The sequence below is a fragment of the Polypterus senegalus genome, chromosome 7 (assembly GCF_016835505.1).
Source record: "Polypterus senegalus isolate Bchr_013 chromosome 7, ASM1683550v1, whole genome shotgun sequence".
Classification (NCBI taxonomy): domain Eukaryota; kingdom Metazoa; phylum Chordata; class Cladistia; order Polypteriformes; family Polypteridae; genus Polypterus; species Polypterus senegalus.
In genome coordinates this window covers 35,999,340-36,025,985 of record NC_053160.1, presented here as the reverse complement: position 1 = coordinate 36,025,985, position 26,646 = coordinate 35,999,340, and the positions used below count along the sequence as shown (strand labels likewise).

At 38.7% G+C, this 26,646-nt stretch overlaps 1 protein-coding gene across 1 annotated transcript in view; it reads right to left on the bottom strand.

Annotated features, from left to right (window-relative positions):
• The window catches only part of zfr (zinc finger RNA binding protein), a 103,612-nt gene extending 80,426 nt beyond the window's left edge, over nt 1-23,186 (bottom strand). The window contains 2 exon segments of the mRNA XM_039758489.1: nt 22,769-22,853; nt 23,065-23,186. Coding sequence (XP_039614423.1) covers nt 22,769-22,853; nt 23,065-23,101 — 122 coding nt within the window. The 5' untranslated portion in view covers nt 23,102-23,186.
• Nucleotides 23,187-26,646: the final 3,460 nt, after the last annotated feature.

Here is a 26,646-nt window from a genome sequence, read left to right as displayed (position 1 = left end):
TGAGTGGACGTTTCTTGTGAGGAGGGCTTCTGTTCTTTCTCCGATTTGAGTTCACCTCTGTTATAGCTTGTCTTTATTTGAAAACAGCAGTGTCAGATCGGGGAGAGCCTGAACAAGACAGAGAATAAAACTGGGGCTGAAAAATTCTAACCTTTACAAATACCATACATTTACACCAGCTGTTACAGACTCAAATCAAATGTATGTTTTTATTGTATAATAGTAAGCTCACTACTCAAAAAACGTTTTTTCTGGGACACGAAGACTCGAACCGGCGACCTTTTGAATAGGTTTCAGCAGCTCTAACCGCTGTACTACTAAAGCGGTCACTACAAGGATGTACACGAACGAGATTTCCTTTTTCTCCAGTTAATCTTGAATAAAAGCACACTTATTCAGTTATATTTGTACCTTTTGTGAAAGTTATTTGATATTTGGACTTCAGTCTTCACACATTATACACTTCATGTCAAAATTTTGTCATTAGTACTAAAACATGAAAAAAAGTCTTTCAGATATGTTTTCAACATCTGTCATGCTACATTTACATATATCTTTGTAGACATGGAACACACTTGAAATGCATGTGTTCCAAGCAACAATATATTTTTTAGCCTATACAGCTCTAGGTACCTGCTTCCCCGATAAACAAGGCTTCAGTTGGGAGAGGTTTTTGCAGTTTGTGGCAGTGGGACGATGGGATAGTAGGCTGTCTCCTTGGGCTTGGACACATTTACAAGACAAAAGACGCTGAAAGGAGAGGTGCAAGCGGATTTAAGGTGGGCCGAATTTACAAGTTTTCATAAGCTTTGGTAATTCTAGTGTTAACACTAGAATCCCTGAAGCCTATGAAGAAAGCTGTAATGGTGGGGCACCTTAAATTCCTTCATCAGTGCCTTGGTTTTAAAAATGTGTCAAGCAACACAAGCAGGCCACTCTCCCTGCTATGAAGTCATGTCTGACACAAAATTCTCAGAACTCTGTTCTGGGTGTGAGGTGTCTGGAATTGCATAGGGTAAATTATATATTTGGAATTACATACATTTCATGTGTGTTCTGTGTCTACAATGATCTGGCTAAATGTAGGATGACAGGAAATGTGAGGCAAGAAATGTTGAACACAATTAAAAACAAACATTACTATAACATGAAAAATTACAAAATGCTGACATGAAGTGTATAATGTGTGAAGACTAAAGACCACATATCAAACACTGACAAAAGGTTTAACAACTGTACTTTTATTCAAGAATGTAACCAAAGAAAAAGAAATAATTCAATTAACATGTTGCTGACAATGAGTAAAAACCCAAGCCCAAATATCAATCAACAAAAAGTCAACATGTCTGCTTGGGTGGTGCAGAGGTAAGAACTGCTGCCTTGTAAATCAAGAGGATGCAGGTTTGTGCCCGGCTTCTCACCATTTTGAGTAGTGAGCTACTATTAGTACTATTATATAATAAAAACATAACTTTGATTTGACTAACACCCTGCGTAAATTGCTGCGACAATTAGTTCGTGAGGGCTGGCTGTAACTCAAGTTGGTTTAAGTCAAGACTATTTTTCCCATAAGAAATAATGGAAATACCCAGAATGTGCTCCGAACCTCCCACACCACCACTTAACCTTTTCAGAATAAAAAAAGCGTTGTATGATATGCATAATTTACCAAAACACCAATAATTTTCCTAATGTACTAACCAAAAATTTATAAAAGTGCCTAGCCTACCAGAAACAACAATTTCATACTGTACTCGCCATTTAATTTGACATCTTTGGGCTGCGGGAAGAGAGGAGGAGGAGAATGAAACGGAAGGTGGTTATTGTTTAGAAGGAGCCTCCTTCTGCAAATCTTTCCTTTGTAAAATTGTCGAGATGGTGGATTTCGACATGCTGTACATATTAGCGAGATAGGTCACACGAACACCAGTCTCATATTTCCGCACAATTTCCTTCTTCGTTTCGATTGTGATCGCCATTTCTCAAGTTAATGACAGTAGTCGAGCACAACATAACTAAAAATGACTGTCAAATGTCAGACTTTCAGACTTCCCTTTACCGTGTTCTACAGTCTTGCACTCCTTTTTTTACTTTCTTGTATACACAGTATAGAGAAAGTATGGGAGTCGTGGGGAAAAAAAAAAAAAAAAAAATTCAACCACGAAGATTGAGGAATCTTGACGCTTTAGACCTTCCCGAATCTGAAAATACCATTTTTGAAATTATGTCGCGGTGTAAAAACGATAACTTGAAAATGCTTTGACCTAGGGTCAATGAGATTTTGTACATCTGCTTTATATCAAAAACTAGCAAAATACCTGCGCTTCACAGCGGAGTAGTGTGTTAAAGAAGTAATGAAAAAGAAAAGGAAACATTTTAAAAGTAACGTAACATGATTGTCAGTGTAATTGTTTTGTCACTGTTGTGAGTGTTGCTGTCATCAAGGATTTGATTATCATTATTTCTTTCAATCTGGAGGATGTGTTGTGTTCAAGTTACATTCCGTGTTTGTCAACCGTTGTAAAGATAACAGGTTTCATTCATCGAAGTGTTCACTACCCAAATCGTTACTTGTGAATCTAAGATGTTTAACAGGCATTCCCGGTATTAACTTGTGGATTTTCCTGCGAGCATTTAGCGACAGCGTCTCTATGAACTTGTGGATTTTTCTGCGAGTATTTGGTGGCAGCGTCACAAAGTTGTTTTCCAACACACCTCCTTACCGTTTTCTCACAGCTTGGATTGCTGCTGTCATAATCTGTTTGAGCTTCATGGTTTGTTTCAATTACGTTAGTATTTGCAGGACTTGTGTTGAAGTGACAATCGGCATCCGTCAAGCGCTGTAAGCATACAACCAGCTTCATCGATAACTTTGTATTCAGCTTTTGAGAGTTTAAACATTCATAAACATCAAAGTGTCCATTACTGAAATCGTCACCTGTGAATCTAAGATGATTAAGAGGCATTGGCGGGTGTCCAAAGATGTAAAATATTTGGCAATTTCAGTACACTTGAAAGCGACAACCGAACAATTCAGCAGCAGCTATCAACTCACATACAGAAGCAGAGGTGAAGGGCTTAAGCATTTCACTCTTATAGTGCCCCTGTGTAGTATAATTATCTCCTGTACCGTCATCAGTCCACACCTTGAACCTGTCCTAGTCATTCAATACATAAGACACAATGTTCCTCCGGATATCAAGATTGAGCCGGATATGGCCATGCAATATGCAACACAGAGAATGGAAAAGGCAGGCAGCATCTCCAGGCATGGAAACCACTTGGTAAGTGTCAATTCTTTGATCGATGGTGATCACCTCGATAAGACATCTCACCACCCAAATCGCTACTCGTGAATCTAAGATATTTAACAGGCATTCCCAGCATTAACTTGTGGATTAGCCCGCGACTATTTAGCGGCAGCATCTCTATGAACTTGTGTTGATTTGCCTGCGAGTATTTAGCGACAGTGCGTCATAAAGTTATTTCCGTCTAGCTGCATCAGAAAATATACCACGACGTCCAACACGCCTCCTTTTTATGGTTTTCACAGCTTGGATTGCTGCTGATGGACGGCCTTATATGGGCAGGCAGGCAATTACGTGGGAGACGTGGAGATGGGGGACACAACTCCGCCTCACACGGCGACCGAGCTGCAGGCTATGGCCGTATACAGTATATGGAGAAAAATAGCTTCCAGTTATGACCATTACGCGTAGAATTTCGAAATGAAACCTGCCCAACTTTTGTAAGTAAGCTATAAGGAATGAGCCTGCCAAATTTCAGCCTTCCACCTACATGGGAAGTTGGAAAAATAGTGATGAGTGAATGGCCTTTTATTAGTATAGATAAGGAATCCTATCAACTTTTAGGGTACTTCAGCTGAATACTTTCACGAATTTCAAGTAAACAATGGTCATAAATACTGATAGAGGAATCAAATTTTGTATAAATATTTATAACGATAAAAAGCAAAAACATGAAATTTTAAAATAATTACTCAACCGGAAGTATTGATGGAAGCTGGGCACACAGTGAATCAATCACCTAGCCACAGCCGCACATAAGCAAATAAAGGACATCATTGCTGGGGAGAGTGCTGATTGGGTAGTCACGACCACGCACATAAAATCCGTTGCTGGGGAGACGCCACACATACAATAATCAGCTGCATGCCACCACAGATTAAAATATTTGCTGGGGAACTGCACAGTACATGCTGGGAAGACGCCACAGGCACGATTATCAGCTACATGCCACACATTATATCAGTTGCTGGGGACACTCTGCTGATTGCCCACTGTTGTGACAGAAAATTAAAATCATATTATGGACATCAAAGCCAGTATTACTGTCAGAGAAAATTACAGGCATTTTTACGGAAATACAAACTAGTATTACTGCGAGAGAAAATTAAAGGCAGACAATACAGTGACGCAGATTACAGCCCCATACAAGCCAGTATTACTGTAAGAGAAAATATTAGACTTATCTACTAACATGCCACCCAAAAAAAAAAAAAAGGGACACATCAAGTAGTACAAAAGACACACAATCAAATCCTATATATGCAACATCTCCTGGAAGAACAGTCAGCTCAACAAGTAAACATCAACAAAAGAAAGGCTGAAAGACCAAGAAAAATATGAGCAAATACATTGATTGAAGAAAAAGAAAATGAGCGTCAGAAAACGCTAAGAGAAAGACTCAGAAGAGCAAACCTTAGAAAATGTTGCCATTTACTTGCCAGAACCAGTATTCAGCCACGGTCAGTTATATTTGCACTATCAAGAGTTAGAAGTTTTCCAGATGTCAAGGTTGTAGATGGTCCTGAACAAGGCAAACTGTTGCCAAACTCAGACAGAATATTTACAAGAAATGTTGTCCATAATTAAATTTTATAGAAACATTTCATGAGGTAAAAGAAATAGAAAATTTTTCCTAAATATCTTCTTCTGATAGTGTATTACAGATTATTGCAAAGTTTTACACCAAGGCAATATTAATTATACTTACTGTATTGTCATATACGTTTCTATTTTATTTTTATTATTATTTTACTTTAGGCTTCTTGCAAAAATATTTTTGACAAAAAAAAAAAAAAAATTAAGACAAGAAACAGAATGAGGTCAAGGTCCCTTGCCATTTAATATAGACTGTTCATACTAATGTTTATGCACTACTGTTCTAGCGCCCGTTATTGTAACGGGCTTAATGTCTAGTCTAAATATAAAGATATAAGGGGAACAATAAGCTGCTACATCAGCGTTGTGTTCCTGGTAATACACTTAATTTTACAAATCTTTTTAAGCCATTATCATAATTAAAATGTAGCTAAATGCAGTTTTACCTACAACTATTCATTGCAACGAAGTTTTATACACAGTAATACTAACACTTTTTCTGTTTTTAGGCGATTTTTTACTTTGTACGTAATCTGAGTAATGCATATGTAATCATGAAAAAAATTCCACCACCATTTTCAACCTCCCCAAGTACGAAAACAATTTTAACAAAGTTTGATTATAGAGATAAATGATTGTGTATCAATATTATCAATAAGTTTTGATGAGAAACAAATATATTTAAAAAATATCTGGAAGTGGTTCCGATGACCTTTTCCTCTATCTCAGTGTAAGAGAAAGTCTAGGGGAGCACACTAAAGATTTTTTAATGTTATTTCCACCGCTGTGGGTGTAAGGCTATCTCTGGTCTCTATAATCTTGAGGATGCTGCGTGCAAGATGGTACATGCATGAGTCCTAACTGCTCAGGCAAATTAATTCTATATTTAATATATTAATTTTAAAATTTAATTTCCCAGGCTCTAGTTCCCACCCACAATACTGAAAAATCAGTCCCACATACCAAGTACCTGTATTGGTCTTACACTGCAGACCTGAGCATAAACTTACCACAACTGAGTGAAAGTCAATTTTGTTCATGTTCTCCTTCATTTACATTTGAAAGCTGCTTGAATTTGTACTGAGAATATATACAGAAAGTTTGTCTATTTGAGTTTTTTGTTGAGGTTTTATTATTTTGTATTAACACCTGCTTTATTGACCTAAGAATTTACTGTGTTCTCCAAACTTTAAAGCTTTAAGATTTTAGTTTAAGATTTTACAATGAACATTTTTTTTGGAGTTCAACAAGCTTGGTATGCTCTCCTGTAAAACCTTAAAGCTTAAAATACAGCTGTATAAATGTTCAATAGTAAATTTCACATGTTCAATTTCTGACAGAAAAATATTTAAACCAAACTTAACCTTATACGTTCACATCTCACTCAGGAGTAAAAAGGAACCTTTAGGCTTGACAGAAATAGTGATTTGATTTATATCGTGATATGTATTTTTGACAACTGATATGGAAAAAAATCATAAGTTTTTCATATCACCCAGCCCAATCTAGTAGTCACGTGTCTGCCAATACATACAAGCGAGTCAACACACCAACAATTCAAAAAAGAAACCCACAATAAATTCACCAGGGTGCAGCATTTCAAATTTAGTGCCCTTAACTAGATACTGCTGTCCTTGACAGTAACACAAGGCTTAAAGATTTAGCACTAGATTGCAGGTATCCTGCACAAATTAAGTCCCATTGATTGTTATTTTTATGTGCAAATTTCTCAATCATATTTATTCAGTAAAAAATCTCTCGTGGTTGCCACAACACTTCTAATTGAGTAGTACTAGTATGGCCGGACTTTTGCATGAGCCAACATGGGCCTTAACAACAACAAGGCCATTTAAACGGTCTTGTGAAAAGCAAATAATGACATCTCAGGTATTTGCATTTTGTTCCCCGTTACTCTGCTCATAAGTGAGAAATCCCTTTTGAAAATAAAATGATTATTTGACACACAGATAATAAGATTAAAATCTACGCACTTGAGCAGAATGTTGACAAATCATTTATAATCTGGAAATGACACAATACAAACATCATGCAATTAATTACTGAGTTGGCACGATGTCCATTCTACCAAACAGGTAAAGTTTATTGAAGGTTTGACGGAAGATTCTGCCAACTGGCCTGTGGCATTTGTATTTGCAATGTATTTAAATTTTTTTAATTAAATGGTGTCAGTTGCTCCAGTAGGGCTAGAAAGGGAAACTCATTTCTCGTACATGTACCGCATATAGGTCATTTAAGCCTATGTGGATTACATATGAATAGTGATTGTATAGTCTTTGTAGTCAGCATCACCTCTTACCAAAAAAGTGCTCCCACATCCCAGATAATGATATCTTTAAAGAAGATCAGAAGCCACAGTACTCTGAAAATTAAGGACTTTGTAGAAAGCTTTTCCCTATAACACAATTCTCCTTTATTTACACTTCTGGTCGGGGGTCTGCCGGAGCCAATCCCAGCCAACACAGGGCACAAGGCAGGACAGTTTATAGTAATCTCAAAAGAAAATATGTTTTATGCTCATTGGCAAACGGAGAATGACTAGTACTATTAATAAACATGCTTACTCCAATTCAGAGCAACTGACAATCCTGGTAGCACTGGGCACAATGCAGGAAAAAAAAGGGCATGGACAGGGTACCAGTTTCACAGGTTCAATGCACATACATATACAAACTCTTGCACTGAGACCTTTTAACAAATCCTTCTAAAATGTGAAAGTAGTAAAGGTTAAATGCAGTACCCAGAACAGAACAGAGACATATGGAAAACGGACTCCATGCAAATAATCTGTACTAGATTTTAACAAAGCCTGCTGGATCTTTGAAGTGGCAGTGCTAATTATTGTGAACTACAGTGCCACTTAACATTTTCGGAGCTTAACTATACTTTAACTAAATATCTCAAATTTCTTAAATTAATTTCATTCACATTTACAGCCTTATGACTGCCAAGTGTTTTAAAGCTACAGAAGTTATACTTGACAGAACAAACTGTATGACACGGATGAGAGAAAAAAAAAAAAAAACTTGCTTATTTTGCATAGCATTTAACATTCTGCAAATTGTTTTGCATTACCCTAGTGATGTAATTTTTCCATGGGTACATCTTTAGGCTATGGAAGGAAACCCATGTAAACCCTTCAGAATTTACTTGCTAATGTCAGTAAATCCATTTGCATAACCATAAATACACTTTGCAAAGTATTGGTATTTTGTTCATTATTAGGTAACAAGAAACAACCCATCCACAGAGGATGCACAAACCAGTGTGTTTTTTCGTGCCGGTCCCAAGCCCGGATAAATGGAGAGGGTTACATCAGGAAGAGCATCCGGTGTAAAATTTTGCCAAATCCATATGCGGACAGATGATCCACTGTGGCAACCCCCACCGGGAGCAGCCGAAAGATTAGGTAACAAGAAACAGGACATCAGAAAATGGAAACTGAGTGCAGAGTTAATGTACGTACAAGTACAAAGAACTGCGGGTACTGGTGAGGTTTCAGAGAATTACACTGGTTTGTTTAGAATGAGGAATGCGTAGTAGTGGCATACTATAAAAAATTGCAACTGTTTTACATAAGTAGACCAGTCAAGGGATTACACTAGGACAAACCTCATCTTAGACAACAACATGAATCCATATGCAATGCTTTTACAGAAGCAGACAGAGACCAGACAAAGTGGATCCATATTACTTGAACTGAAAAACCACTCCAACAAGGTAACTCTGTACACATTTTGCCACAGTTTTACTTAGTCATACAATTACTTCTCTCAGTTACAAAGTGTACAGGTCATTGAAATGGAGGTTCATTCATTGTGTTAAAAAAAAACATGTATTAGGAATTGGTCAAATACTTTATCTCTGTGTATACACACATATATAGGTACTACTTTCTCCAACAACCCAGAACTTCGGTCACTTGATTTCTTGGGCGTCTGTAAAAATTAAACAAAACCACCTTCACCACCTCAAAACACAACCAAGAACTACAAAAAGACATCACACTTGGCTAACTAGAGTATTCAGACATTATAAAGGTGCATCGCTGTAATTATAAAATAAAATATTTCTGGTAACAATTTCACATACTTTCAGCCAAAAAAAATACATAAAGATAGTGCATCAAAAAGAAAAATGTGCAGCATTGTCCATAATAGCCTTTAGTTTTGTCTTCACTCTCTCCTCTACCATTTCCACCAGCAAGATGAGAGTGCATATGTACATTTCCAGAAAACAAACATTTTTTGAATTAAGCAGATAATCATCAAAAGAAAAACACTCCAGTAGAGGCCAGAGTATAGCAAGATTTCATCCTGTACATTCTCATGCTTGTAAAGTTTGCTTTCCACAAGGACCACCTACAGAGGTGGCAGCTCCACGATTCGCAAACATCAATGTGGAGAACACTATCACATAGTATTAAAGTAAAACCAAAACCGTTAAAGATAAACCAATCTCAACATCTGTAATCTTTTTTTGGGTAAAACAATTAAGAGCATAGGATGGTTATCTCCCTGTGTACTCAAATATTTGAATTGCAAGTTTCTAATAAATATGCCTTAATTGTTTGTTTCAGAACCAAGTCAACATGGACACCAAATACAACAATTATATCACTGAATTAATAAAACTAGACAACAAAGCAAGTCTCACTCTAGGCCTGTTAAATCTGCTTCATATGCTACAATTAAGTAGTGGGCTGTACAATTCCATTATCAATTAGGAAATCTCTCATACTCAATGCTTGAAAGACCTTTTTACATTGGTGGGGGGAGAAAATTAAAAATATTAAAATTAAAAATCATATTGGGGAAGAACAATGATTTGTGAAATGGACTATTAGTTTTAGGATTTGCTATGGGTCAATTCACCATGAAGAATTAAATATAGTATAGCCTGTGCATGTTTGGTCTCCAGAATGTTGACTTTGGAAATGAAGCATCACACTCATGCAAAGTTTCAAGGAGAATCTCAACCTAAAACATTTAGAGAAAAGAGTTTTTCATGATCATGTATGAAACTTGTACCTATGATTATAACAAAGTCCAAAAAAATAACATTGTAACTTTCTAACACTGCAAGCTTCCAAGCTGGTGCGGGCAAGATCATATGCACATTTTTTAAATGCTGAAAAATAGGACTACAACTAATGATTTTTAAAATCCATTATTTTGTTGATCAATCAATTAGGTGGATTGTAAAAAAAAAAATTTCATTTGAAATTAAACACAAAGTACATTACATGAAACCTTTCACCAAGTAAACAGGTCTATGTAAAATTTTCTGAATTTTTAAAAAAATAAACTACTTAGATACTTTACACAAAATACAGGTTTATACACTGGAATAATAAATTGAAAATAGTAAAATAGAAATAAAATGCTTAGTAAGTAGCACTTCTGGCTCTGGTTGCAATGAACACACAATTTCCTTAAAAACAACAGTTTTCAATAAAATTAACTAAACTCACAATTTGGCTTATGTATTCAATCATATTAAACAAATCACTTAAACATTTTTTTTTTTTTTCATTTCTATGAAACAGACTGGCAAATTATGTAAACACCTGACCACCATAACATTCCACCGCAGGAAAATCAGTTGCACCATCATGACTTTTTTTTAGTATTTAATATTGTCTAAAATTTCAGCACAAACAAACATGGATGACATATGTTGAGGGAAACGTTCAGTCCATTTTCCTTTTGCAGAAAAACAAGTGGTTTTATTTGTGTGAAACACTGTTCTCATATTGCTAAGTATTATGCCAAGTTTATTTTAAGTCAAGATTTATATTGTTTGCATCATTATTCTTATTTATGTCTGGAAACCTTTCACAACCATAGATTCTTTGGCATATTTGCTTGCAGCCAACACACCGTCACAGCCTGCTGCATGTCACTTGATGTAAGGAGTGTGCAGTTTGCCTTTCACGGTTGAAACTGTGTGATCCTGCCACAAAGTGTTTGACTGGCTAAACTAGCCTTGCTGCAGCAGTACTTGCACATTATTAAATCTTCCTCCAGATTGAATATAAGCCAGTTGAAGCCTGATACCCAGCAAGTCTGGAACTTTTTGCTTTTCCATCCAGCTCCTATCTCTTGACTCTGAATGAGCAACTCGCCTTTCTGTTGCAGCTGATGTGCTGCGAGATTCACTGCCGCACTCTTGCTAGGTTTTTGATTTCCTTCACACTCATCTTGGACAGTGACTTGTGGGTCTTCGCAACCATTTTTTGTAAACACACATGCTAATGTTACATGTGTTTGCAAGCATGTAATGCAGCACCATAATTTAGCAAACTATACACATATGCACACTGTACACACACACACACACACTGCCATGGCCGCACCTCAGCAATGTTACATCCAGAGTGGGTTTCAAAAAAAAGATGTAGAGTATGAAGCACATTTCCCAGTTGCTGGTGTCAGCAAGGACTGTGATTGTGATAGAACTTTGGTTTGCTCTAGAACTGCAATGCTTTGTACCTCTTTTAGGGATTCCTTCACATACATCTTAGACTCGTTGTACAGGTCCTGTAATATAGTGCCACTAAAGTGCAGGCATGAGGGTATGCTGTACTTCAGTTTTATTGTGTTCATGAGCAGCCGAAACCCGTTGTTCTCAAGGACTTAAAATGGTCTCATGTCCTTCGCAATAAAAACACCAATACAACTTGTTTTTTGGACCTTGCACTTGACTGTGGAAGCAGTCCTGTAAATAAATTTGTCAGACGTTTGGCATTTAGGCAATTGCTTTTTTGTAGGTGGTGATTTGTATTTGTCACTGCAATGGCGTTGTACATACTTGATTATGTTCATGATGTTTGCTGTAAGCATGTCGAAACGGTCCCTCAGTCTGGTTCAAGTAGGCTACACAATCAAGGGGAAGACTGCCGATTTAACAGTTGTCCAGAAGAGAGTCATTGACACCCTCCTCAAAAGGTCACTGCTAAAGAAGCTGGCTGTTCAGAGTGCTGTATCCAAGCATATTAATGAAAAGTTGAGTGGAAGGAAAAAAATGTATGTGGCAGAAAAAGGTGCACAAGCAACAGGGATAACCTCAGCCTTGAGGATTGTGAAGTTCAGCTCATTCAAAAATTTGGGGGCGATTCACAAGGAGGGGATTGTGGCTGGAGTCCGTGCTTCAAGAGTCACCACACACAAATGCATCCAGGACATGAGCTACAACTGTCTCATTCCTTGTGTCAAGCCACTCCTGAACCAGAGACAACGTCAGAAGCCTTACCTGGGTTAAGGAGAAAAAAACGGGCTAGACTGTCGCTCAGTGGTCCAAAGTCCTCTTTTCAGATGAAAGTAAATTTTGCATTTCATTTGAAAATCAAGGTTGCAATGCTTGTGAATGTTAAACAATAACCCCCACATATCATACAGATAGTCGCAGTCAAGAAAGAACATAAATGCAGATACATGGTCTGGAAGCATTACAACTAATGCAAATCATGAAACAATCCATGTATAACATACATATGAACATGTATTATGTAATTACTACAGTAATGTAAGCTTTATTTTTTAGAGAGAGCGAGAGAGAGAGAGCGAGAGAGACAAGAGCATATTCAAGGTGTTGAATGCAGGAAGTACAATGGAAAGTCAAATAAGTAGAGGTGATATGCTCTCCCCAAAACTATTTTTGTTTTAGGATTAGTGCTAGGCGGTATACCAGTTCATACCGAAAACCTTTATTTTTGTTATGATATGGATTTTTCTTATACCGCAACACTGGTTTAAATTACCTAAACAATGTTTGGAATGTGGCGCAGTGGGAAACTGTTGAAGGGGGACCTTTTTCACTGCTACACCGCTAAACACATACAACGGAGTACAAGCGTTAGTGTAGGTGTTGTGCGGGGGCTCTTTTCCACTGCTAAACCACTACACAGGCATGTAATGGAGTACATGCGGTAGTGGAGGTATTGTGAAGTGAAAATGGACAGAGAACATTCCGAAACTGAAGCTGTAGCAGATGATGAAGTTGAACATGAGGACACAGAAGAACCTTTGCTGGAAAAAGGGGTCACGTCTGTTCACTAAACTTCATCTTAAAATGAAGATTAAAATTTACTAGATTTTCTCAAACCCCGTCGTAAGTTATATAACATATTAAATGCTTTGTGTCAAGTGTTCCCCAAGCCATGTTAATCGCTATGTGCTTCTTAAACGGACTTCCTCTTGCACTAAGAGGCGGCGCAGGAAGAACACAGAATACATTAATTTCATGATATTCCTGCTCTCTGGACATTGACATTGGTAAGTACTTGATATAATTTTCATGATGAAATGCATTAAAGCATGTATTAATCATGTGGGGGCACGGTGGCATGGAGGATGCACTGCTGCCTCACAGCAAAGGGGTCCCGGATGTTCCCTGCTTTGAATTTGCACGTTTTTCTGGTGGGTTTACTTGGCGTGCTTCAGTTTCCTTTCAAGGTCATGTAGGATGTGAGGTTTTGTTATGCTATATTAACCCTGCTAGTGTATATATTGCTCAAATTCACCCTGCGACGTGCTGGCGCCCCGTTCAGGATTTGCTCCTGCCTCACACACAATGCTTGCTGGGATGGGTGCAACCCTGAATGGATGTCATAATTAAACATGAATAACGAAGATTTTTTTTTTTTTTTTTTTTTTTTAAAAGATCTGAACACTCTGTGGTCTAAGTTTATAACTAGTTTTCACAAACAGACGTTTACCGTGTGGCGATAGGTTATGTGGAGAAAGAAAAAAGGAAGGATAGGAACTGGGGGTTTGGTATGTCAGACAGAGACAGCACGCATGCAATAAAGCCCACTCAGATGAACATTCACTGAATTGCGTTTGTGTCTCCAACAACCAGATCACGAACTCAACATTTACACAATAATTAAGTTAAACCTGTGCGATACACATTCATATATCCAGTTTTTTGGAGCCACATCACACCTGCCATAAAGTTCTCTACACTGAATGTACACCTGGGGACCACTTACTGCAAGGTAGCAGCACTATCGCTACACAATCGTGCATGTTTAATACTTGCTTTAATGCATTACATCCTGAAAATGATAAAGTTTTTATCTTAGCATTCTAAATGTTCAGAGAGCAGGAATATTATGAATTAAATGTATTCTGTGCAGTGATCACCGCCTGTGCCTACTCTTAGTGTAGAGGAAGTCAATTTAAGAAGCGCGTAGCCATTAACAACTGGGGCAGGGAACACTTAACACAAAGAATTTAATGTGCTACATTAACTTATGACGGGGTTTGAGAAAATCTAGTAAATTAAACATTGATTTTAGGATGAAGTTTAGTTTATAACATCTACTTTAATGACAAAATAAGCCGAGAATAAAGTGGAAATGTCGACTTTAACCTCGACATAAGTGTTGAGATTAAAGTGGAAATGTCGAGAATAAAGTCAATATGTCAACTTTCTCGACATATTTTCTTTTCTTTTTCTTCCGTGTCCGTATTTTTTTTTTTTCTTCACTGTGGCAGTTTTATTTTTTATGTATATAGATTAGCTTGAAGCAAGGTCCATATTAATGCAATTTGCCTAATGATGGTTCAGTTGGTAAAGATGTCATCAAGTTGCACTTGTTTTATTTTATTTTTATTTAGTGAATACTGTGTAATGTACCTGGGCTTGAAGTAATAGTATTATTACTGGAAGTTGCACTATTATTTTTTATTAGTTTAAATATTATGCAGTTTAATGATGGTAAAGTTGTTTAAAAAGTCACTTTAACATGTCAGTGGACAGAGATTGTTAACATTAACAGAAAGTGTAGTTGGTTTACAAAAAATATTTACTATTTATTCCTTTTCTAAGACATGTTCAGTGCAAATTTGACAAGCACCTCTGGATATTTTACTAATTTTAAATGCCTCTTTGGCTATTGGGACATGGAATGTCACCTCTCTGAAGGGGAAGAAGCCTGAGCTAGTGCGCGAGGTCGAGTGGTTCCGGCTAGATATAGCTGGGCTCACCAACGCACAGCGTGGACTCTGGAACCAATCTCCTTGAAAGGGGTTGGACTCTCTACCACACTGGAGTTGCCCCTGGTGAGAGGCACCAAGCAGGTATGGGCATACTTACTGCCCCCCAACTTGGAGCCTAGCCTGTTCATTGGGGTTTACCCCAGTGGACAAGAGGGTGGCCTCCCTCCGCCTCTGGGGGAGAGACGGGTCCTAACTGTGCGTATGCGCTGAACAGCAGTTTGGAGTACCCAACCTTTTTGGAGTTCCTGGAGCAGGTGCTAGAGGGCATACCTTCTGGGGACTCCCTTGTACTGCTGGGAGACTTCAATATTCACGTGGGCAATGACAGTGAAACCTGGAAGGGTGTGGTTGGGAGGAATGGCCCCCCGATCTGAACCCGAGTGGTGTTTTGTTATTGGACTTCTGTGCTCATCACGGATTGTCCATAACGAACACCATGTTCAAGCAGAGGGGTGTTCATATGTGCACTTGGCACCAGGACACCCTAGGCCTCAGTTCGATGATCGACTTTGTGGTTGTGTCGTCGGACTTGCAGCCACATGTCTTGGACACTCGGGTGAAGAGAGGGGTGGAGCGGTCAACTGATCACCACCTGGTGGCGAGTAGGCTTCAATGATGGGGGAGGATGCCAGTCAGGCCTGGTAGGCTCAAATGTGTTGCGAGGGTCTGCTGGGAACGTCTGGCCGAGTCCCCTGTCAGAAGCAGCTTCAGCTCACACCTCCGGTAGAACTTTGACCACATCCCAAGAGAGGTGGGGGACATTGAGTCCGAATGAGCCATGTTCCGTGCCTCTGTTGTTGAGGCGGCTGACCGGTGCTATGACCGTAAGGTGGTCGGTGCCGGTCGTGGCAGCAATCCCCGAACCCGCTGGGGATGCTGTCAAGCTGAAGGAGGAGTCCTATCAGACCCTTTTGTCCTGTGGGACTCTAGAGGCAGCTAATAGGTACCAGCAGGCCAAGCGGAATGTGGCTTCAGTGGTTGCAGAGGCAAAAACTCGGGCATGGGAGGAGTTTGGGGAGGACATGGAGAACGACTTTCGGATGGCTTCGAGGAGATTCAAGTCCACCGTCCGGTGTCTCAGGATGGAGAAACAGTGCAGTGTCAACACTGTATATGGTGAGGATGGTGCGCTGCGGACCTCGACTCGGGACGTTGTGGGTTGGTTGGGGGTTTGTTTAAGTACTTCGAAGACCTCCTCAATCCCACTAATATGCCTGCAATGAGGAAGCAGAGCCTGGGGACTTGGAGGTGGGCTCTCCCAACTCTGTAACTGAGGTCACCAAGGTGATCAAAAAACTCGATTGCAGGGCCCCGGGGGTGGATGAGATACCCCCAGAGTTCCTCAAGGCTCTGGATGTTGTAGGACTGTCTTGGTTGACACGTCTCTGCAATATCGCCTCTGGATTGGCAGACCGGAGGGTGTGCTCCAACTACAGAAGGGTCACACTCATCAGCCTCCCTGGAAAAGTCTATTCGGGGGTTCTGGAGAGGAGGGTCCATTGGATAGTCGAACCTCGGATTCAGGAGGAATAGTGGGGTTTTCGTCCTGGTCGCAGAACAGTGGACCAGCTCTACACCCTTAGCAGGGTCCTGGAGGGTGCATGGGAGTTTGCCCAACCAGTCTACATGCGTTTTGTGGATTTGGAAAAGGCGTTTGACCGTGTCCCTCGGGGAATCCTGTGGGGGGGTGCTCCGGGATTATGGGCTACCGGACCCCTTGATAAGGGCTGTTTGGTCCATGTACAACCGGTGTCACAGCTTGGTCCGCATTGCTGGCAATAAGTTGAACCCATTTCCAGTGAGAGTTGAACTCCACCAGGGCTGTCCTTTGTCACCGATTCTGTTCATAACTTATGGACAGAATTTCTAGGCGCAGCCAGGGTGTTGAGGGGGTCCAGCTTGGTGGACTCAGGACTGGGTCACTGCTTTTTGCAGATGTTGTCCTGTTTGCTTCATCAGGCCGTGATCTTCAGCTCTCTCTGAATCAGTTCGTAGCCGAGTGTGAAGCAGCTGGGATGGAAATCAGCACCTCTAAATCCGAGATCATGGTCCTCAGTCAGAAAAGGGAGGAGTGCCCTCTCAGGGTTGGGAGCAAGATCCTGCCCCAAGTGGAGGAGTTCAAGTATCTTGGGGTCTTGTTCACGAGTGAGCGTGAGATAGACAGATGGATTGGTGCGGGCTCTGCATCGGTCTGTCGTGGTGAAAAAGGAGCTGAGCCGTGAGGCAAAGCTCTCAATTTACCAGTCAATCTACGTTCCTACCATCACCTATGGTCATGAACTATGGGTAGTGACTGAAAGAAGATGATCATGAATAAAAGCAGCTGAAACGAGTTTCCTCCGCAGGGTGTCTGGGCTTTCCTTTAAAGATAGGGTGAGAAGCTCAGTCATCCAGGAGGGGCTCAGAGTATCAAGAGGAGTCAGATGAGGTGGCTTGGGCTCGGGCATCTGATGAGGATGCTTCCTGGACGCCTCCCTGGCAAGGTGCTCCGGGCACTTCCAACCAGGAGGAGGCCCCGGGGGAAGACCCAGGACACGCTGGAGTGACGGTCTCCCGGCTGGCCTGGGAACGCCTCGGGATTCCCCTGGAAGAGCTAGAAGAAGTGGCCGGGGAGAGGAAAGTCTGGACATCCCTGCTCAAGCTGCTGCCCCCGCAACCTGACCACAGATAAGCGGAAGAGGATGGATGGATGGATGAATGATTGACTCTTTGGATGGTTGAAAATATGTTGTCAAAATTTTAGTTTGTTTGCAAAATTTGTTCAATAAAAAGGTTCTATATTTTGACTGCAACTGTCATGCAATGCAATTCCTTCTTTTCATTAGTGCCACCCCCTTGAAAACTATCACTTTATGGGGCCATGCAAACCTGTATTAACACTTGTGTGCACATTAAAATGTTTTTTGTACAATGTATAATTCTCAGGACAGTGGAACTGGTTATTCTTAGCCAGTCTACCGCAGTAATTACAGTGGAAAATGTGGTTAACATCCACTCATGCATGGGAAAAAATAAAAAATAAATAGCATTGAATACCGTGAAACCAGTATAATTTTGAAAAATACTGCAATATAGAATTTTGGTCATACTGCCCAGTACTACTAGCTATTCATGAAAACATTGTATTTTGGGGGGAAAATGGCTATATAGTACAAGAATATTCCAAGTTTTCAACTGCATTAACACGTCAGTATGGTGCTGATCTTTAATCTTTCAGATGCTCTGAGAACATATAGAAATGCTGAATGTCAAATTCTGGGTCAAAATAATCACAATATCAGTTTAAATCCATATTGCCCAGCCTATTATATATGCCAAAATAGTCACCCCACTATCAGAAACTGCCAGTCGAGTTTTTCTACTTATCTCACACAACTGTTGCCGATTTTTTTCTTAGTCTACCTGCTATTGAGTATATATTGAATAATATTTTAGTGTTTGCTCGCCAACCCTCCATCGCTGAACGCACCCCAAGGAGACTCGTCACTCCTCTGAAACCCACTCTTAAAACAGCAATACAATGAGAAACAAACAGGTTTTTGTTTTTTAAACCTCCTCTTTGCTCAATCAGCTGCTGGCTTGCTTCTGCATCTTGTATAGCACACTTTTCTCATATCACCCATGTTCATATATTCGATCTCATTTTGCATTTACCTTTTCATCAATAACATATTGAATTTTGATTCCATGTTTGGAATTACATCGTGACAACGCAATGTATCTCGTGAGGGAGTATCATTTCTTTCGCTCTACAAGTAATGTCTCTTGACAATTGCATTTACACAAATGAAAAATGATTTCTCTCGCAGGATTTCACTTTCATCAAACAACAAAATCTTTTAATTCACGCAGATACACCTCTTCATTAGGAATACTACTTTTTTTTTTCTCCCTGATGGCAACACGAATTAGACGATCTACAAACTTAATTTAAATCCGAACAATATATTCGATCTCTTTTCGCTGCTCCGTTATTTCACCGAGTAATAATTTCCTTTTGTTTGCACTAATGCAATCTTTACCATCCTTTGAGACTTTTGAATTTTCATACTTCCATTACCTCTAACCTGCTCTGCATGTGTAACGCGTCAACGTTTTTGAATTCTTTACGACGTTCTACTTTGTCATCTAATCGAGTGTGGTTAAATCTCTTGGCACAAAGACTCATCTTGAGGGACATGAAAGTGTCTCTGTCAAAAAACCACGTTGTCTCCTTCCAACCTTTATTTTTTTCCTATCTATATCTATATACCCCATGATTGTGTAGCCTACAGAACTCGACTGAGAGACCATTTAAAGGCTTTTGCAGGTGTTTTGAGTTAATTAGCTGATTAGAGTGTGGCACCAGGTGTCTTCAATATTGAACCTTTTTACAATATTCTAATTTTCCGAGATACTGAATTTGGGACTTTCATTAGTTGTCAGTTATAATCATCAAAATTAAAAGAAATAAACATTTGAAATACATCAGCCCGTGTGTAATGAATGAATCTAATATACAAGTTTCACTTTGTGAATAGAATTACTGAAATAAATCAACTTTGTCATGATATTCTAATTTTATGACTGGCACCTGTATAATAGAGAGACATTGCAAAAGTTGTCTTTCCATCCATCCAGTTTATAAGCATCTTATTACCCTGTTTGAGGTAACTGGAAGCAGAGGACTATCCTCAGCTGCACTGCAAGTGAGACAGGGACCAACCCTTGAACAACAGGATGTAACGGATGTGCACAGGCTGTAGTTAGACCCATGTCCACTTGCTGATATCCACAGGTCCATCTAAATGCAAATACCTCTAATGAACTGGTCCACACAATACATTAATTCCAAAACAATTTAGTGTTTCAAAACCCCTACACTGGGTTGTGTGGCTGAGCTTATACTTTGAAACACAAGGTAGATCTCTCTAATCCGACAGAATAATTGAAGAGATGCAATTAATGGAGCCGCTAAAATACTCTCAAAATAGATCAGCAAATACTAAATACTGTATGTGTTGCTTTGTAGGTTTATGAGGTAAAGTTATGCTCATTACTACAATTAAAATATGGCGGGCAAATATATATGAATGCTATGGGAGCAAATGGAGTTACAAGTAATTAATGCAATTAAGTTCATCATAAAACAATGGCTACAATGCGGGATTTGTTACACTGGCATAAGGTCTGGTCAGTACCATAACACTGCTTGAAAACAGCATAAAGTTCATTTTATGGGAAATCTATTTATATAAATAAATAAATAAAAAAAAATCTTGGAAGGAGACGATATATGTCCATACGTCCCGCAAGAAAAGGCAGCGAGACAAAAGGACAGCTGCAGCACAGGCTTTTAAATGACCAACACGCAGCTTAACAAGCAGAACACGCAGCTCGGCAGCAGCTGATTCGTCCGCATTTCCTTAGTATACGTTCAGCCCCCCTTTCACAACGTGAACGGCAGAGAGGCAAAGTGGCCGGCACATAGCGTGCCCCAGGGGGGAGGGGAAGGAATGGGCGAGCAGGGGGCACAGCCCCGTAGTCTAAAATAATCATCATAAATTGATAAAAGTTGATTTCAGAAAGGTAGCCTCAATGTTGCGTCTAATGTAAAAATGGAAAGCTTTGGCAAAAATTAATAGCATCAAGGAATTGATTTGTCTATTAATTATTATTCTTCAGCACATATTAACCAGTTACGGTCTCCTCCATATACTGATGCAAACCAAAATTACAACAGTAAATACTGTATCACAAACCAGAAGTGATTTGAAATCGGACTTGAAAAGAATAATGCTACAAAGGCAATATTAATGAGCGTTTGTAATTAAACATATCCTCAATTACCTTAGTATTTACTAATTAATGTAACAATTAGACAATGGCTGAATTTCCATTGTGTAGTACTGATTTCAAGCAATATTTTAGTGTTAGTTGCTGGACAGGAAATTTCAGGGAGTACATTTAGCATATGCATGTGTCAAGACAAATCAGATAGTCCACAATGACCATACTATTCTTTATGAATCCCATGCTTATACAAAATACATTTTTGGTTTAAAAGGTTGATTTGTTGTGACAACGACACCAGCTAATGAGCTTCCTGAAAACTCTGGCAATTTTTCTTTTAAAAACCATGTTATGTGCAAAATTGAGTATTGTCTATCAAATAAAAAACACACAAAACCTTCTGATCTGGTACCAAAAACACTGTATACAGGCCAACATTGCCATAACAATCAGTTTATTCTTTGAGGTAAACAATGTACAGCTTACTGTAAAAGAAGCAATGTTGATTTGGTTTGGCACCATTCTCAGATATATTAAAACACAGTACCACACATACAGTAGAGTATTCTGTGCCTACAACACCAGAATTGATCATTCAAGAATTTGTAGGATCACAGGAGATCCCCTAGGGTACACTTCTTGACCTTAAAACCTTTCTGAATTTTGTTTACATATTTAACACTCTACATTGACATTCCTCATTTTATTAAATCGTTTACAAACATTCAAATCATTACCATACATGAAGATGAAAGCAACAACAATATAACTTTATGGTTAAGAATGCAAACATATTCCTTTAAAACTATAATTTTAACTGTGTGGTCAGCAACTGCAACAAAATCTACTTGTTACATTTTACTCTAATGGAAAAAAAATACTCGAATGAGTACAGCTGCTTCGGCGTAGCACTTAACACAAATACGGCCTACCAGAGCCAAAAAGTCAAGTGACATGTATACTGGATTGTTACAGTACGGTGGAAGTTGAGCTTACATCGTCAAAATTACGCGAGGCTGAAGTAAACCTGGCCAAATCATGGCTGAACGTACTAAAGCATCAACCTGGACTGAACCAATTAACACAATCTAAACTGGTTACATGGAAGAAAACCCTAACGTAATGGAGAAACATCACACAATTGACTACGGCCGAAATCGAATCGACGTCCTCGAAGTTGCGAGGCAATATCTGCATGCATACATTTCCAGCCATTACCTGGACGTATCCACTCATTTTCTGTTCTCACCTAGTGAGAGTGTGGCGGGTATCAGGCACTCGCAGCATATTCCCGTCACCCCTTTTTATCCCCCAACTCCCTTGGCAATTTCAGATATCCAAGTCTTCTGCCAGTAATATAAAAAAATAACCTGCACTCTTCCAAAACAAACGGTGCTCTGCACTCATATATATTGGTATTATACACGGGGTAAAATCAGGTTTACAATTCAAAAGGTTCGATTCTTAACAATTCAATATGTTGCACTTCGTTTTCAGACTGTCAAAAACACTTTGCTAATAATGCCAGGACTCAAAATTGCGTTTCAAACAAATACACGAGTGACTAAATCATCTTTATTTTTCAAATAGAGGCCTTACGCTGCAGACTGTCTTTACGGTCGACATTATATGCCATTTTTCACGCTCCACATAACACGTTAACAGCTAGTGTACTTAAAACATTAAACAGAGCACTATTCACAGAAAAACGCCGAAGTTGAACATGTAACTGATCGCATCAGACACAAGATAATCCAAACTAGTGGAGAACAAAAAAAAAAAACTGTTTTACGAAAGAAAATGAAACCCGACAAGATCTTTACAGAATTCAAAGCCAAGCGGTTTTCTTTCAGACGAGCAGCTGCAATCGCCTCGGCCTGGAAGCGAACGGCTCTGTGACAATCCATTTTACTGCAGATTCATCTCCCCCGCCCCCATCAGCACGCCGGGCGAACAACAAGCGAGAGCGCGGCTCGCGTCCTTACTCAGCATCGCTAAATGCAACTTGCCCGGGCCGTAATCTTCTTACGTAAACACACCCAAAATATTGAGAAAAATGCCCCTCACCTATACTGAGCAGCAGCAGCACCATGGGTAAATCCAAAGTAGTTGCTGGTAGCCATTTTGGCATCTTCACCTAGCCGGCTGGGCACTGCAGAGAGACAGAGACATGGAGGTTGAGTATTTGTCGGCTTGTCGTTATTAACACCCTCACGAAACACCGTGTAAAATATACATGGAGATATGTTTCCATTACCGGTTTTCCGGCCATCTTTGTTCCCAAAAAGGATTTTATTAAGGTTATCTTCCCTTTTAACCACACCGGGAAGGCTATATACAGTATTTTTAATAGTTTTACTCACCATAGGTGAAGGAGACTACTGGACATATGGGAATCATTGGGTTCCTGTTCTCTGACGAACTCTGACTCCTCACCCTTTTCTTTTATACTCGAAGGTCATAGCAGGCGACTGACTGTTATGAGCATGCGTTGGACCGGAATGCATTATGGGAAATGTATTTTTTTTTTCTTGTAACGCTACGCGCGATAACTTTCCTCAAGGTCGGAAACGCGCAGAATAATAAAGTAGATACTACTGTACGGCTATTCAAAAATCTTAAAGTAATACCAATATTCGTAAGTTCTAAAAAGAAACACAATATACCATGATATGATTAAAAACTACTAAGCTGTGAACTTTACTTGATATAATTAATTCATGTAAGAATAAAACTAATGTAATGTTATATCCAGAAGCTATTTCTATTATGCCTGTGACTGCAACCGTAAATGTCAGAAAACTGCGTTTTCTTTTTTTAAACATACTGGTATACATTTGAGCAAGGTCTCCTGTTTGTCTTAATATACTATTTTTTATTAATTTATTTATTGAGGTTCTGTAAAAAGCCAAATTTCACCCTATCTATCTATCTATCTATCTATCTATCTATCTATCTATCTATCTATCTATCTATCTATTTGTCTGTGTCTGTATTGTAACCCTGGTGGCTCCAGCAGCTTGTTTAGATTGCTGTATTTTTAAAGAGCATATGTAATGGAGTACACTTTGCGGCCTTCGCCAGATTTATTCACTTTGACTTAGTGAGGGTTGCATTTTGACAAATGTGGCAAGTATTGCCATCTCACAGCTACAGAGTCCTGAGATTAAATTCTCGCCCATGTACCATCCTGTGTATGTATATACTTTTGTCAAATTATTCTGATTTTCCTCCTGGTTTCCCCATAGATGTAAAATAGACCTATTGTGTGCCAATGTTCCCTGTGATGGTTGGAAACCTCATTTTGCCTTGTGTCCAAGGTTGCCAGGATGGAGTCCAAAAACCACTGTATATCTGTCTAGATTAAGCAGTTTTTATAACAGATAAGCGGATTTTGGGACAAAAACAGAGTATGGTTTACTAAGCCTGAAAACATAATAAGGCACAAAGGTGGTTTGATACTTAATTGTTATTATCACTGCCTTAGTTGGCCAAAAATATATGGGGGAGCCCACCTTTAGTGTAACAGTGCCAATATATGATGATGCTGTGAGCTGACACAACAGGCTCTAATTAAATGCAAGACCCCTGTAGATTGTTCTCCAGCTTCATGCCTCTGGACTTTTCTTTTTTTTTTAATTTTTCTCTCCTCCCCAGCCATCTGTTTTATCATTAGGTGTTATCTTTTGAGACAAATGAGAGAAAAAGACACTATACATAAGAACTCTACTTTTCTATTAATTATACTGTACAATGTGTATCTATCATACGTAAGTGTTTATTGATATTTTGCAAGTTGTTTCTTCATTAATATTCTTATCTAATTTTAATTTGTTTTTCTTTTTTGTGAAGTATTTCTTTGACATCTCAAAATCACTTTGAGTTACATCCTGTGTATGAAAATGTGCTATAGAAATAAATGTTGTTGTTATATATAGGGTGACGAGACATTCCCAGGAGAGTCTAGTATATCAGCCCCAATTTAAGTGTCTTGACTTATTCTTCAAAAGTATCTTGTAGTCCTATATTTCAGATTTGACTAACTTATCATGCTATGAAGTAAATTATGCAGACATTTCCTTGAACTTGATGTTGTACATATCACCTTATAGGTGGTTTAGTGTACTAGTTTTAATCACCTGGCACATCTTGTGACGGCAGAACATACAACCACTGTTTGTGAATACTGTACATCAATTAGACACATGACTTGCTTTAGCCATATATGTAACCAGAAAAGTGGTTCACCTCAAGTGAAAATGTAGCCCCAAAACAAAAATTTGCATTTTCCATCTTAGAGAGATCATATTTAAATTGTTTTGGAAATTGTAGAGCAGCTAACAGTGATATTGTCAGAAACATAAAAGACAGGTTTCAATTTGAATTTTAGAGTTTGTTGTGCCATTGGTTTGTAAAAATGTATGGGTCATGGTGAGATGATAAACTACAATGAGAGTAGTAGTTTAAGAACTTGATAAGCAAGTCTTAATTATAAAATTAGGAAAATGAATCACTCACTGTAGAGCTATCATTAAAACACATTATTTAAACAATGTATCACAACTTACTATGCAATCAAGCATTGCATTTTACAACAGTCTTACAACATGTAAAGAAAATTTGAAGATTGTGTTGAAAACAGATAACATTAAACATTATTAATAAATACACCTCAAATGATGCACACATTGGGAAGGTCAATATTACACAAGTAGTTGCTAGCAGACATGTAAACTGACAAACCACAAACAATAACAGAATTTAAAGGGGATATATTACAGATTTTGCATAGTTGGAGAGCTTACAATTCACAAAACAGCAGAAACAGACACACATGTTGTATATCTGACACTGTAATGGCTATAATATGCTACATAAAGTCAAGTAATTTCATCAGCATTTTAGTCTAACAATCCCCATAGAGAGCAAAATATTGAGAGCTGCTTTTAATTCTCTTTTATTGCAGCAAGCGCTCTCACAGCTTCTGCTCAAAATCATGGCTTAAAGTAAGTAACTGAAATTAATTCCTTGAGCGGAGTCCAGTAACACCAATAAAAATAATTCCATTTGCATGGTCCACAAGAAGAGCATTTCAAATGTCGGTTATTATTTCATTCATGATTCTAAATGATCTCTCACATTCAGATTTTAAAATGTAGAATGGTATCAGTAATCTATAGCAGGGTCCTTAAATCCTTGGGTACATTACTGCTGCCAATGTAGTCACAGAAAGCATTTATGTATTTTCTTTTCTCATAACAATGAAACACAAATGTGAAATAGTTTTCACCCCATAGCTGACATTTACTTCTAAGGGTCAATTTTCCTTATACAAAACCTTCATATCTCCCATAATGTTTATTAGTTGGTCGTCATATTTAGAGGTAAAACTTTCATGAAACAGTCTCTTCACACTTTCTGACAATCAGTTGTGTAGGATGTTCACAAGCCTCCTAGTTTGAGTTACTGTGTAAATCACTGTTTTTTAAATTTCATGTCTTGAGCAGCTGTAGCTGTTTCTTCAGTGTTTTCTTCTGGAATAATGTATGTAGATTCAACATGTTGTATGGTTCTTTTGATTGCACTGTCTGAATCAGATAAAACCATCTTTTGCTTTTTGTGACTGCTGCTAGAATTCAGTTATTTCAGGGAGTGAATCATACACAAGTCCTAAGTTCATCAAGAATTCAATGTATGTTAAAATATGGCACAATAAAGGCCTTTGCATTTTTCTGTTTCATTTGAGTCTTTTGTCACATACATCATTTATTGCATGGCTGAAATATTTTTCAAGAGCACTGTCAATTTTTCACACAGCTTTTACAGTGTGGTAGAAATAGTGTCAATTTTCTTCCATCTTAGATCTAGTAAAGGTGTGCATTCCATTAACTCAAATAATACAATTTATCCAAAGCTGGGTCAAATGATTAACTCATTTAAGATCA